Raw genomic sequence first — 15,191 nt, forward strand, 5'->3', positions numbered from 1 at the left:
AGAGCTTTCAAAAAAAAGGCAGAGGGGAAGCTGATACTGCAATTTTAAGAACCACAAAACAGAAAACTGCTATTTATGCTGCCTTTGTACTGTCAAAGCACCAAAAATAAATCACAGGAACCAGAAAGACTCACTTCTTCAGCTGAAGTCCGAGGCTGAACCCATCTTTATTAGAAGGCTGAAACACTTCCACTGATGGTTCTGTCACAGACAGTCATGATTAAAACAAATTCTAGTAATCTACTAATACTAACGACGAGTCTACAACAAGAGAAGAACTCAAGGACACACACACACACACACACACACACACACACACACACACAGACACAGAGGTTGGATAATGGATTTATATAATGTCAGAACGTGATATATACACCAAATGTCAAAGTATTCAGATACCCCATATTTAATAACAATTACTAATTAGTAACTTAAATATTTTAAGGTGGCCATATTGACACAGGCATTCAAAGCACAACATAATCTTGCATAATCTTCATAGAAAAACATTGCTAATAGAAGGGGGTACCCTGGAGCAGCCAAACATCAGTCTGAGGTCACCATGCCAAGCACCAGCTACAGGAGTATAAACCCTTCCCAGCATTAAGCTATCAAGCAGTAGAACTGCATTCTCTGTGAGGAACTGAGTGATGGAGCTCCATCCAGTACCTTTGAGATGAGTTAAAGTGGCATTTGTGATCTAGAACTAACGGTCTAACATCAGTAACTGACCTCACTAATGTTCTTGTGGCTGCCTCAAATCCTACACATTCTTGATTTTCAACAGCCACGTTTACATGCAGCCTGATAATCGGTTAATAATCCGCCTAACAGCTCAATCAGAATAAAATGCGTCCATGTAAACACCTCAATCAGAGTAGACTAATCCGATTGAGGCCATTCAGAATACAATTTCTATCCGATTGAACGAGGTGGGTAAACCTCTAAATGGTGGGACGGACGTCCAGCTTATGTGTCTCAGAACACGTCTTCCTCTCGCCGCTTCCTTTACAAGTATATGTGAAAGACGTTTTTCTGAGTTTGACATCAGTTTAAAGCCATTAAAAACAAGCGCGCCAACTGGAAACACAGTGGACCTGACTGGACCTCACGTGATGCTCGCTGTCATGGTAACGGTTACTCTAAGCGCTACTCCACGCATGCGCATCATTTCACATCGGGTTACTTGTAGCATGCATGTCGAAGATTCTCCATCAGACTTTTGAATAGAGTGAGCATAAAAACATCTCAGTCTGAATCTGTTATCGGAATTTATTCAAACGGATTGGCAAAAATCTTTGCATGTAAACATAGCCAATGGAATGGCCAACTGGCAATCATGTCCAAAAATTCTATTCAGTGTAACTGCCTATACTGTTTCCTGTAAGAAAACCAAACCTAGCCCAATTTTCTTTTTCTATCAGGCAGTACAATACAGTCACATATCCAAACCGACAACTATTCGTACCATGGTCAAGTACCTGTATTCGCTTCCCACCACACAATGGAACCGTGAAAAAGAAGGCGGTGCTTATGTAGTCACATGATTTTTTGGTGCAGATCTAGTGTTAATGGTAAACACAAACAACAGCAGCAACAATGGTGAAGCTTCCAGTTCTGGTTTACTCTTTACTTGTCATTTAGTTTTAATAAGTCAAAGACTCAAAACTAAAGCTTTTTTTTCGAAGCGTGGTCGTTGGATTGCAGTGGCGATTTTGTGATGATTGCATTTGACCAATCAATGGTCTGCACTATTTCTAACTCCACCCATACATTCCAGCTACTTAAGTACAGTATGGTTCACCTGTCAATTGAAATAATGACAAAATGCGCAATCACAGGTTGATAGCCACATCTTACTGCTCCGCACTGCCCACTGGACAAATTTTCACAGAGCAAATATACACGTTCAGACACATAGTCCATTTACAGAAATTAAAGGGCACATGATAAAATCATGGTTAAATCATCATTACAGTTATGATTTCAAAGATAACTTAAAGCATCTCAATACCAATAACAAGAAAAAAAGCCCATATATATTTCCTTTTTTAGATCCCAGAATCAGAAATTAACATTAAAACTAATCCTAACCTTAAACTCAGTAAACAAAGAAATAAAACATTTCAGGTTAAGAAATGAAACATGTAGCTTTACAAAAATAGGACTAATAAAATGGCTCACTCTTGTTATTCTCTCTCTCACACACAGGCAGACACACAGGCAGACACACAGGCAGACACACAGGCAGACACACAGGCAGACGCACACACACTCCTGATTGATTACCTGGTCCATCCAGGTACTGTGAAAGGGAGAAGCGGAGTCGGAGGATAATGGGCTCCGTTCGAATGACCTTCCATGCTGTGGCCACTTCCTCCTACAAACAACACAAAATGTGGCACAATAATTACTTCTACAGCAAAAGAACTGATGCGTATGTCGACAGGCCATTCTGCGAGTGTATACAGGGGATAGAAAAGAAAGAGTACGCACATCCAAGAAACTGATGTTGATATGAAGGTCAATATCCACGTCATCTATTGTCCCGTACTCTCTGTTCAAATTGGGTATAAAAGAAATATGAAGTTGTAACTGACTTTGCCAAACATAAATACAGGAAAAAAACTTTTAATAAAGCCTTTTAGTTTTTTTTTGTTTATTTTTAAAGTAATTGATATCTTGAATAGAAGAATATGGTTAGAATCAAAGTACAGCTAAAATCACAGAGGAACACAATTCATTTAAAATTTACTGTAGTGTATTTCTTAACATATAAATGCTTATTACCTATACAACTTGCTTTTTTTTTTTTTTCTTCAGATGCTCAAGACATATTGCTGTACTGCACTTTTCCTTCTTTTGGAATTCTCAGAGTAGCATTTGATTTTCTTTGTTTTTTTGAGAATTAAATAACAAAAATAATCCCTACATAATACAGATATTTGCGAAAATATGTGTGTATATTTTCAACGACCAGTTTTACATTAATCCAAACATCTTCCCATACAGCACTATATACAATATTTTTTCCTCCCAAATATGCCTGCTCAGTTTTTTAAATGTCAAACTGTTGCAAACTGGCAAAGGAGTACGACTCATTAGTACTAAAAGCATTTAGCTGGGTGTCTCCAAACTATGACAGGTAACGCAGACAAGCTACTGCAAAACATTTTAATGAAGCAATGTTCAGGGAAGAACACAAAAACAGCTTCACAGTACCTGATAGACACAGCACTCTCTGTGTAAATGTCTTTCACAGCCTCAATGTCAGCATCAAGCTGAGGATGTCGATACAGATCAGCCGCACAGCTGCCCTGCAGGAGGAGGAGAACACGGAGCTGTTAAAGCACCCACCTTCAGACTCGTTAATTTACAGTGGTCACCCTGTACTGAAGCACCAACACTGTTCTGGAGAACTGATTAGTCATCATGTTTAGTCATGTTCAAGTCAAGTACTTTGGCCTTACACTGAAAATGTTTGTTACATTGCAGACGTGTTTTTATATAAGTCGATTTTCAAATTATTTTCATTATTTTAACTTCGATGTTCTTAAGCTCCTCTATTTTTATACTTGCTGCATTATTTGACATGTTAAGAAAGTATTATTATTTTTGTTTAATTGTATTTTTCCTTCAGTATGCAGTGCCTTTATTTTCTCTATTTTCTGATTTTTCTTATATGCATTTGTAAAAGCCCCTTGAGCTGCATTAGAAAGGTATGAGAGCTGACAGAGAAAGTTGTGTGAAATAGTGAAAACCTAACACAAACCCATATGCACCATAGATGTAAACCACTACTAAGAGACTGTGAGTGTTGCTTCTCAGAAACATTTGGGTATTTACCTTCCAAGCCATGCAAATACAGTGCAGCATATATGCAAATATGTCTGTAATCCTCTGTCAAACTGTCTGTAATCTTTATTGTCAGATTTTTAAGTGACTGATTTTAAGCCCAAACTAGATATCTGTCCACATTCTGAGCCAAAGGGAGAAACTCTTTTATGGAAATCTGACTCAGAGATTAGTGGTTATTATCCTGCATGTTATCATGGGATTTCAAATCACATGAGTGCCACTACAGGGAAATCGAAGGGGCACCTAATCATATTACTGTTTATATTTGAACATGGACCTGTATATCCAGCATCAGGACAGAGGACGGGCTAACATTCAAAACATAGAAAAATGTATAAATCTCTAAGATAAATAAAGCTAGGACAATCACACATGAACAAAGCTTGTTTTATGCTGTTTATGAATAAAGACACTGACAATATTTACATGTTAGTAGCTCAGATGTCCCACTGGACAGATTACACTATAGTGCATATACACTGCTCAAAAAATAAAGGGAACACTCAAATAACACATCCTGGATCTGAATGAATGAAATATTCCCATTGAATACTTTGTTCTGTACAAAGTTGAATGTGCTGACAACAAAATCACACAAAAATCATCAATGGAAATCAAATTTATTAACCAATGGAGGCCTGGATTTGGAGTCACACACAAAATTAAAGTGGAAAAATACACGACAGGCTGATCCAACTTTGATGTAATGTCCTTAAAACAAGTCAAAATGAAGCTCAGTATTGTGTGTGGCCTCCACGTGCCTGTATGACTTCCCTACAACGCCTGGGCATGCTCCTGATGAGGTGGCAGATGATCTCCTGAGGGATCTCCTCCCAGACCTGGACTAAAGCATCCGCCAACTCCTGGACGGTCTGTGGTGCGACGTGGCGTTGGTGGATGGAGCGAGACATGATGTCCCAGATGTGCTCAATCGGATTCAGGTCTGGGGAACGGGCGGGCCAGTCCATAGATTCAATGCCTTCATCTTGCAGGAACTGCTGACACACTCCAGCCACATGAGGTCTAGCATTGTCCTGCATTAGGAGGAACCCAGGGCCAACCGCACCAGCATATGGTCTCACAAGGGGGCTGAGGATCTCATCTCGGTACCTAATGGCAGTCAGGCTACCTCTGGCGAGCACATGGAGGGCTGTGCGGCCCTCCAAAGAAATGCCACCCCACACCATTACTGACCCACTGCCAAAATGGTCATGCTGAAGGATGTTGCAGGCAGCAGATCGCTCTCCACGGTGTCTCCAGACTCTGTCACATCTGTCACGTGTGCTCAGTGTGAACCTGCTTTCATCTGTGAAGAGCACAGGGCGCCAGTGGCGAATTTGCCAATCCTGGTGTTCTCTGGCAAATGCCAAGCGTCCTGCACAATGTTGGGCTGTGAGCACAACCCCCATCTGTGGACATCGGGCCCTCATACCATCCTCATGGAGTCGGTTTCTAACCGTTTGTGCAGACACATGCACATTTGTGGCCTGCTGGAGGTCATTTTGCAGGGCTCTGGCAGTGCTCCTCCTGTTCCTCCTTGCACAAAGGCGGAGGTAGCGGTCCTGCTGCTGGGTTGTTGCCCTCCTACGGCCTCCTCCATGTCTCCTGGTGTACTGACCTGTCTCCTGGTAGCGCCTCCAGCCTCTGGACACTACGCTGACAGACACAGCAAACCTTCTTGCCACAGCTCGCATTGATGTGCCGTCCTGGATGAGCTGCACTACCTGAGCCACTTGTGTGGGTTGTACAGTCTGTCTCATGCTACCACGAGTGTGAAAGCACCACCAACATTCAAAAGTGACCAAAACATCAGCCAGAAAGCAGAAAGGTACTGAGAAGTGGTCTGTGGTCCCCACCTGCAGAACCACTCCTTTATTGAGTGTGTCTTGCTAATCGCCAATGATTTCCACCTGTTGTCTGTTCCATTTGCACAACAGCTGTGAAATTGATTGTCAATCCGTGTTGCTTCCTAAGTGGACAGTTTGATTTCACAGAAGTTTGATTTACTCGGAGTTATATTGTGTTGTTTAAGTGTTCCCTTTAATTTTTTGAGCAGTATATTACTGCTGACCCTTTCCATACTCAAAAATGTAAAAAAAAAAAAAAAAGGTCACCATACAAATATTTGTACATTGGGAAAAATGATTTTTTTTTACTCTCATTAATTATAGATTTTTGAATATTAAATTAAAGTGGAAGGACAATATCCAAACTTAATTGAGTTCAACTACTGTATTGCTGATGTATTGTATTGTTGATGCTTAGTCTTATACCTTAAAAATTCTAATATTAGTATCATACTACAGGACTACAGCATGAAAACCTAATCATGTTTAAAAGTAAATATGACCTAATTTGCTTTTTCAGCAGTTTTTTAATAAGTTTTTACCTGAATTCCATACATGAACTGCTCCGGCTCATTCTCCCCATCCGATTCCTCGTCCGTCCAGCACTGGCCTTTGATGTCCTTAGGAAAACAACCAGCCATTTTAAAGACAAGTCTCTAATGCCCACACATCTTAACCAGCACTAACAATATAACCCTACTAAACAGCCCATTGTTGAGTATGAATTTCAATGTGAGCTGAGAGTCGCTCGACCGACACCGAGAGAGCTATGTGCCGTATTAACTGGGGTGGAGCTACATCGTCTATTTCCTGTTTCAAGAACTGTCAGCTACAGTGTTTTCTTCCAGACAACAGTCACATTATCACTTTAAAGCAGTTCCCTGAAGAGTTTGTCTTGACTTTCAAAGGCAAAAGACAGCACATTTATATATTTAACAACAAAGCAGCTATCACCTAGAACACACCACCGCAGCTCATTTCATGCCAAAAGAAGACTCAGTGAAAAGAAAGTTCTCAGTGTACTGACTTCCTAATTGAAGATGTAGTCTTACCATTGGATCAGTCTTTCACAGAGGCAGCTCTGAGAGGGTTAGAGTGTTTCCATCCATTTCACGTCAAAACCCAAAGCCAAAGAACACAATGCTCAGGTGGAGCCTGGAACTCTGTGCCTTCTGCTTCTCTCGGTGTGCCTGCAGACAAAGAAACAGAAAAAACCCAAAACTACGCACATCGTTTTTTTCTTAAATTAGCTCATTACCTCAAATTGCGCTGTTTTTCATACTGTCTTATATTGCTCTAAGCATTTTCGTGGTTCGTGTCATTTGATGTGTCTTGATTGGTGCTATTGTTTCCTCTCTATCAGCCCAGACACTATTCTTTAAAATAAGACAAAGTATCTAAAATTGTACACTCACAGAAATACTTCACTAACCCTTTAACACGCTGCTTTTGCACTTCTCCATTATTACGACATGAACATGATATCTCAATGACATTGTTACCTTTACATGCTATGTAGAGAATATGATCTAATAAACTAACCTCTTAGCAAGTACACACATGAATAGTGTTGTCATTTACACTTCAGTCGCATTTTATTGTTAAATCAATACGTTTTCCGTAGCGATCTGAGTTCTGTTATGAATGTGTGCACACTCACTGCAAGGTTCACACTATATTTGTTTTTTGCAGACCAAAAAACACATATAAACACATTTTTATGGTTTCTACTGTCTATTGTGATGGTTTTATGTACCCCATGTGTGTCTTTTTTTGCAAAACTCAAAATGGCCAAGTGGTCAATTTTACTACCTCATAAACATCTGTGTCGAACAATCTGATCAAAAAGCAGCAGACTTCTTTTTTTATTGATCTCCTGATTCCACATGTCAAAATTTACACCACATAAACACAAAGAAGCTTTTGTTAGTTTAGATTGTTTTTTTACCAGCAGAACATTGAAGTGCCAGAGATATCTGCTGGTACACATCCAAACACCACCTAGCACAGCTGATAGACAGTTACAACACGACTAATGCTATTACTGTAATACTAATGCAAAAAACGGCAAAAAAGACCATGCAGTGCACCTCATGTTTTTCCACCTTCAAAAAAATGCAGTCGTTCACAGTGCAACAGTAAAGATAGCAAGACGTGGCTTTTATAGTGACAGAAAACTCAGTACTACTTTAGGACAAAGCCTAAGCCTAAGCCTCTGAATGTACTGCCAGCAAGACTATAAGTTTGATAGGAATAATGGCCCTCATTTATCAAAATTGTATACACTCAAAACTGACCTTCAAATGAGCAGACGCAGAATTCTCTAACAGTTTTGATTTTCATCAATTTCATCTTTGTTCAGTCATAGAGATACATCAATGTCTGGCTGGAGTGCGTATAAATATGAGCATAATAGTTTAGCAACCCAAAAAAACTGATTTGTGGTTAACAAACCAAAAATGATCAATATCATCTAAAATACTAACTATAATACTATAATACTAACAATAATACTAGTAATTTGTGCAAATGGCAATCCCCTACCAAAGTGGATGCATTTATTTTACCAGCATATTGGTAAAAACAAAAACTGCAACTATTTCATGTTCCATTTAAAGACATATTACAGTGTGCTTTTGTTTTATACAACCCCAATTCCAATGAAGTTGGGATGTTGTGTAAAACATAAATAAAAACAGAATAAGATGATTTGCAAATCCTTTTCAAACTATATTCAATTGAATACACTACAAAGACAAGATATTTAATGTTCAAACGGCGCATTATGAAGCACAAAACATGACAACAGAGACCCCGGACTGTTGTGCAACTGAAGTTGTACATCAAGCAAGAATGGGAAAAAATTCCACTTTCAAAGCTTCAACAATTAGTGTCCTCAGTTCCCAAACGCTTATTGAGTGTTATTAAAAGGAAAAGAGATGTAACACAGTGGTAAACACGCCCCTGTCCCAACTTCTTTGGAACGTGTTGCAGGCATCAAATTCAAAATGAGTGAATATTTGCAAAAAACAATAAAGTTTATCCGTTTGAACATTAAATATCTTGTCTTTATAGTGCATTCAATTAAATATAGGTTGAAAATGATTTGCAAATCATCGTATTCTGTTTTTATTTATGTTTTACACAACGTCCCAACTTCATTGGAATTGGGGTTGTACTATTGACACTGCCGACAAAATTAAAACAATAAAAAACACATGCATGTAAATTATATGTAAATTAGGGATTTGCGCTTAAATTTCATGCACTGAAGCTGGTTTATTATTTGCACTCAAATCTCTGCTTAAATCTCTACTCTCTGCTTTTACGTCATACAAAATTTTCATGAATAGGAAGCAGAGTCATTCGTATGTCAATAAAGTTGGTTACATCTGAGCTTTTTATACAACTTTATGGAACATGGGCCAATGTGTGGCCCTGTAGATTTAAACTGAACTATCAATCCATCAATCAATCAAGCTTTATTTAAACTCACAGTACATTAAGGGGAAACCCTCATTTACAATGTAGCCAAGCCAACATGTAAAGTAAAGCAAAACAAATGGCATCAAATTGCACCTTACATCTTGCTCAGCCCCAAAATGATTCTTAGCTTGCGTGTACATTTCTAGAGAAAATAGGTGTAGTACTTTACACTACATGGAGATTCTTTAGACTCTAAAGGTTCTTCATCCTTGAACATATAATTTACAAAAATGGTTCTTTAAATAACCATCCATTCTTGGTCTTTAGGAAACCAAAAGGGTCTTCTTTGGCTTTGTTGTGAACTCATTTTTGCACCTGTATTTTTAAGTGTGCTGGCTGAGGAATCCGATGTTCATGACAAGGAAGAAAAATGAGTTGAACTCAATTTACGTCTGTGATTTAAACTGATAATAAAACTAACTGGACCCTCCATTTTCATTTTAAATCAGTATTTCGGTACCAAGAGCGTTTTGTCTCTCCTCTGCCTAATCACACCACTTTATAATCGCTTTCTTTCTCCGTCCTCTTAATCACTGACTCTCCACCTTGTAGAGATGTATCCTAGCAACAGACATTGCTGGTTTGTGTCACTGTTTCATGAATCATGGTGAAGTGTGTGGGGGAGTGTGTGCGTGTCCTGAGTTTTATTCAATCTATAATGTTATAACACAATATTATCCAATTCATTTTTTTAAAAAGGCTTATGAATAATGCTAAATTTCTTGAAGCAACCTGCTGATTTAAAATATTATAAAATAAAAATATTGGCCTATACCATAAAATAGCCTGCTTAGTCACCCCTTGGGGTCAGCAGCTGACAACAGTTTGCTCAATGATTATTATAAAAGATGTATGCATTTACAACCTCAATTCCAATGAAGTTGGGATGTTGTGTAAAACATAAATAAAGACAGAATACGATGATTTGCAAATCCTTTTCAACCTATATTCAATTGAATACACTACCAAGACAAGATGTTTAATGTTCAAACGGATAAACTTTATAGTTTTTTGCAAATATTCACTCATTTTGAATTTGATGCCTGCAACACGTTCCAAAGAAGTTGGGACAGGGGCAACAAAAGACTGGGAAAGTTGAGGAATGCTCAAAAAACACCTGTTTGGAACATTCCACAGGTGAACAGGTTAATTGGAAACAGGTGAGTGTCATGATTGGGTATAAAGGGAGCATCCCTGAAAGGCTCAGTCGTTCACAAGCGCAAAAGTTGTTATCAGCACAAAGTTCAAAAGCCAGCATCTCTGATGGTGTGGGGGTGTGTTAGTGCCCATGGCATGGGTAACTTGCACATCTGTGAAAGCACCATTATGCTGAAAGGTACATACAGGTTTTGGAGCAACATATGCTGCCAAATAAGCAACGTCTTTTTCAGGGATGTCCTGTTTATTTCAGCAAGACAATGCCAAGCCACATTCTGCACGTGTTACAACAGCGTGGCTTCGTAGTAATAGAGAGCGGGTACTAGACTAATCAAATTCCAAATGAGTGAATATTTGCAAAAAACAATAAAGTTTATCCGTTTGAACACTAAATATCTTGTCTTTGTACTGCATTCAATTGAATATAGGTTGAATAGGATTTGCAAATCATCGTATTCTGTTTTTATTTATTTTTTACACAACATCCCAACTTCATTGGAATTGGGGTTGTAATCCCTTAAACTGCAGGTTTAATAGGGTTTTTTTGCTGTTTTTAAATTAATAACAATAATTAATGAACTATTATGAAATTTATATGTAATTCATATTGTTATAAAAGTAAGGAATTGAACTGTGGACCACATATATGGTCTTTCAGAGGTTAACAGTGTTAGGACCATATCTGATCACTGCAGTTATTTTATAGATGGTTAGAGAACTGAGTATGCAAGTTTTGTAACCAACACAGCACTATGTTATGGCACCAATAATAGCATTATACAGTATAGTAATAATAGAGATGGCATGTCAGGATCAATGGGTATTGATATCGGGTAAAATCAGAAAATGCTGGATCATTTTTAGGTGAAGTGCTTCAATCTCTTTATAAAGCTTAATTTTTTAAAGAAAAAGTATTGGATTGGTACCAGTAAAGCCAATACTCTTTACCATCAATATGAGGATTTGAACGGTATCAGTATCAGAAAAGCAAAAGTGGTATTGTGCTCTCTGTAATATTCAGGAAAGCAAGAAATTTTGTCGTAATTTACCATTAATGTCATGCTTCTAAGCATCTGGACAATACAGTGAAATATAATAAAACAAAACTTTCACCTGTTGAATGTTTGCGTGAATGTGCTTGGTTTTTAAATAAGAATTCATCCATCACTGAACCAGAACCAGAATAATGTTATGGTTGGAATACAGCAGGACAAAATTAAACCACAATTTTTCAGTCTGACCTCCACATGCCACAAGAGTTACTGTAGGTTTCCTATTCTGTTTTCAATACACGATGTAGCCAACAACCTCATTCAGCATCTTGACTAAAATAAAAGCATGTAAACTAGGGATCAACTGTGTAACCCTATGTGAGGGTTATGGGAGAATCACACTTGCTACTTAACAGTAGATCACTTTCTAAAGGGAAAAGTGCCAGATCTTTCTGACTATACATGTCAAAACAACAGCCAAGTTAGCAGAGCTGACTATCAGTTATGACAAAAAATGCAGCATGAATCTCAAACAAAAAAAAGTGCAGTGTGCCATGCATTTTTCCACCTTCAGAAAACATAGCATGAACCCCCTCAACTATCCCAGTGCATCCAACAACAAAGACAGTAAAGTGCTTCTTTTATATAGTGATAGTAAACATGGTGGCACAGTGGGACAAAGCCAAAGTCTCTGAATGTACTGCTGTGTATGCAATGTCAAAGTTTTAAAGGAACAAGGGCCATATAAATTTAAACTGAATGGAAATTACATTTATATTTACAGCATTTAGCAGATGCTCTTATCCAGAGCGACTTACATGAAGTGCTTTGTCTATCTAGAGAAAGTATCTTTCTCCTGAGCTCAGATACTGTTAGAAACAAAAAGTCACTGTTGATACCCAGAGAAAAAGGAAGTGTTGAACACAGAACAGTGAAATACATTGTGAGATGTGACAGCAACAGCTGATGTCTTTAATGCATATTCTCAAAAAAATGTATCATTCCCCTGAGAAAGTGAATGCAATGTACCTTAAGATACATAAATGGACCTTAAGGACCATGTTGTGTCTTTGAGGGTACATTTCTATTGTTTGTACCTTGAGGGACTAAAATTTACCAATGCAGTGTTTCTGAGAGTGTGAGTACACTGATATAATGTTTACAAAACTGTAGAAACTGGGACTAGATCCACTTGGATCTCTAAGGGTTCTTTGCTGATCTCTTGCCTTAACCACAGGTCACTCATGTATGCATAGGTATGTTTACCTGTGTTGAATTCAGCATCAATCAATTATAATAGTTTTAAAAGGTAGATGCTCTCTCTATCAGCCCTCCCTTCTCCCTTCCTCTCTCTCTCTCTCTCTCTGTATCACTCTTTCCTATCCCGGGTCTCTCTCCACATTAGTGCCATCTTGTTTCAACCTTAACTGCTCAGCTCTCTTCATGTGACATCACCAGGCCTCATATTAAATTCATCAGGTTATGTTTGTTTACAGGTCTAGGGATGAGTGGTGATCCTGTTCTGATCTCCAGCATTCTTGTCTCACAACACACACTATATGTGCAAATTATAAGGTCTCTTCTGAAATAAAGAGTACTAATAGAGTTTGCCCCACATTTGCTGCAGTCTTATGGGAAGACTTTACATTAGACGTTGGAACACTGCCATGAGAATATGATTGCGTTCAGCCACAAGAGTATTAGTGAGGTCTGCTACTGATGTTGGTTAGTCACTCCAACTCATCCCAGTTATAGGTTCTCAGAACTCAGTTCCACTGCTCCACAGTCCTCCAGCATATCCTTGGCATTGGCCATGGTGAGCTTAGGCCCATGTGCAGCTGCTACAGAGCGTCCAGTTTTTCCGACAATGCTTTTCTAAAGAGATAATACAAGCTGTATGCAAGTGAATGCCGGTGTTGTCCATCGATGCACCACAAAGTAGCTGAATTATAAGGGCTGTGGCAATCCTTTTGGACATACAGTGCATTATGGAAAGATTCCACACAATGCAAACAGCACAGGTTTCATAACCTGGTGTCAACCCCCTGCCAAATCATTCACATCCTCTCCATCATTTCATCCCCCCCCCTCGTCCTTCCCCATCTGGCACTGCTACCCCATCCCCTACCCCCCCAAATGGAGAACCATCCCCATGACCCCCCCCCCCCCCCCCCCCCCAACTATCCTAAACACATACACACACACACACACACACACACACACAGTCCCTTAGGTTTATCACATACCGATACAGACCCTGACTTGACCTTACTCTTCTTAAAACTCGATCTAAAAACAGAGATGCTAGCATCCACCCCTCCACCACCCCCTCTCCTCATCCCTTTCTCTTACCTTCCCGAAAGATGGAGGGAGAAGGAGCTGCGATCCCTCGTTCGTGACACTTTCCTTCCTTCAGCGATGGCTTCCCCCTCTCCTGGTTCACAGTGATGATGGTGATGATGCTGGTGCCTTCAGACACGATTCACATAAAAAAAATAGAAATTAGAAATAAATCAAGGGCACTACACAGGACGCTGTCCTCATTTTGATGTCGTATCCTCTTTCCGTTACTCTCTCTGGCTCGGCTGTGTGTGTGCGCGTGTGTGTTTATTGCAGATCTCGCTGCTCTCAGCGCCGTCTTTATTTTTTGCCTGACAACACAGAGCGAGCCGCGCATGCGCAGTGGGAGGCAGCAGCCGGAGTCACGTGACCCACAGCTGACTGGGTTGCCTCACTGCCCTAGAGGAGAAGAAATGTTCGCCTGGAGTTCCTGATTCATGTTTTCATGTTTTCTGCCAAGTTTTATATCCATAAACAGAAATTTAGCAGCTCCGCCCCTAACTTGCATTGCTTGTCCTTTATGTTTAACATATATGGCCCATTCTGCGTTGGATATTTACAAAAATGATGTATCTATTTAACCCAATGTATTATGGGCAAAATATATATAAAATCATAATTTATTGGCTACTTTCTGTTGGGAGGTGGCTGTAGCAAACCCTAACCCCTTCAACTTGTGAAAGTAATCCTTTTCTTATTTAGATTTAATGTTTAAATTCAAATCATTTTTATTCTTGTCACTAAAGAAACAAAGGTTTTTAGTCCATAGGTTTTAGCCACAGCCCTGGACTTTAGAGCAGGAGGTGAGGCTGCATCCCTGTTCCTCATGGCCACATGGTGAGCAATTTTCATTATTAGGATGTAAATGTGACCCATTTTTATTTTCATTTTCCTAAAAACAATTCTATCAATGTTTTGCATGTGGCAATAACAATGTTGGTCTGACCAATAGATAATGAACAAAAAGGAAAAATAACAAGGGAAAAATTCCCTGTCATCGTTTGGAAGAACTTTTATTTATTTTATTTATTTACTAAAGCATTTGTAATGATTGATCTCTTAATTGTTGTTTTCAAGGTATCCGCCAAGGAAAGGAAAAGTGGCATTTTCTGATCACAGAAGTTCCACATTCATAAAAGTGCAGTGAACATTAAATGACCTCTTTATTTTTCAACAAAACTTTAAACAGTATCTGCATGGTGTTTCATCTCCACCCAACAGTAAAGCACTTAAGACTCTCTTTTTAAGATGCTTTATGGTTCCATTATTTTAAACTTTTTTAACAGCATTTTCTTAACATACATTTCTTTCCTTCACTGAACATTATGATGTGCATCTGAGTGTGCACATGTGATAACTCTGCATAGCCATAATATTCAAAAATAAAATTCAAGTAAGGAAAAGATGAAAAAGGAAATTGCAGAAAAATCACGGTGCTTTTTTTTTTTTCAAACCCTGTCACTGTGATGAGCAAATGCATTATTCTATTGTGCGTCTCTACTTTAGT

General features: G+C 38.8%; 1 protein-coding gene across 4 annotated transcripts in view; it reads right to left on the bottom strand.

Moving 5' to 3' along the window:
• The window catches only part of LOC108432182 (protein mono-ADP-ribosyltransferase PARP6), a 34,708-nt gene extending 20,692 nt beyond the window's left edge, over positions 1-14,016 (bottom strand). For 2 of the 4 annotated variants that reach the window (XM_017706048.2, XM_017705888.2), the window contains exons 1-7: positions 13,697-14,015; positions 6,761-6,898; positions 6,251-6,328; positions 3,226-3,320; positions 2,500-2,560; positions 2,293-2,383; positions 135-201 (exon numbers count right to left, since the gene is read on the bottom strand). In XM_017706048.2, coding sequence (XP_017561537.1) covers positions 135-201; positions 2,293-2,383; positions 2,500-2,560; positions 3,226-3,320; positions 6,251-6,328; positions 6,761-6,763 — 395 coding nt within the window. In that variant the 5' untranslated portion in view covers positions 6,764-6,898; positions 13,697-14,015. Of the gene's footprint in view, positions 1-134; positions 202-2,292; positions 2,384-2,499; positions 2,561-3,225; positions 3,321-6,250; positions 6,350-6,760; positions 6,899-13,696 lie in introns of those variants that run through there. The other 2 variants (XM_017705971.2, XM_037540072.1) reach the window with 2 other exon arrangements.
• Between the last annotated feature and the right edge of the window lie 1,175 nt (positions 14,017-15,191).

The sequence above is a fragment of the Pygocentrus nattereri genome, chromosome 7 (assembly GCF_015220715.1).
Source record: "Pygocentrus nattereri isolate fPygNat1 chromosome 7, fPygNat1.pri, whole genome shotgun sequence".
NCBI lineage: Eukaryota > Metazoa > Chordata > Actinopteri > Characiformes > Serrasalmidae > Pygocentrus > Pygocentrus nattereri.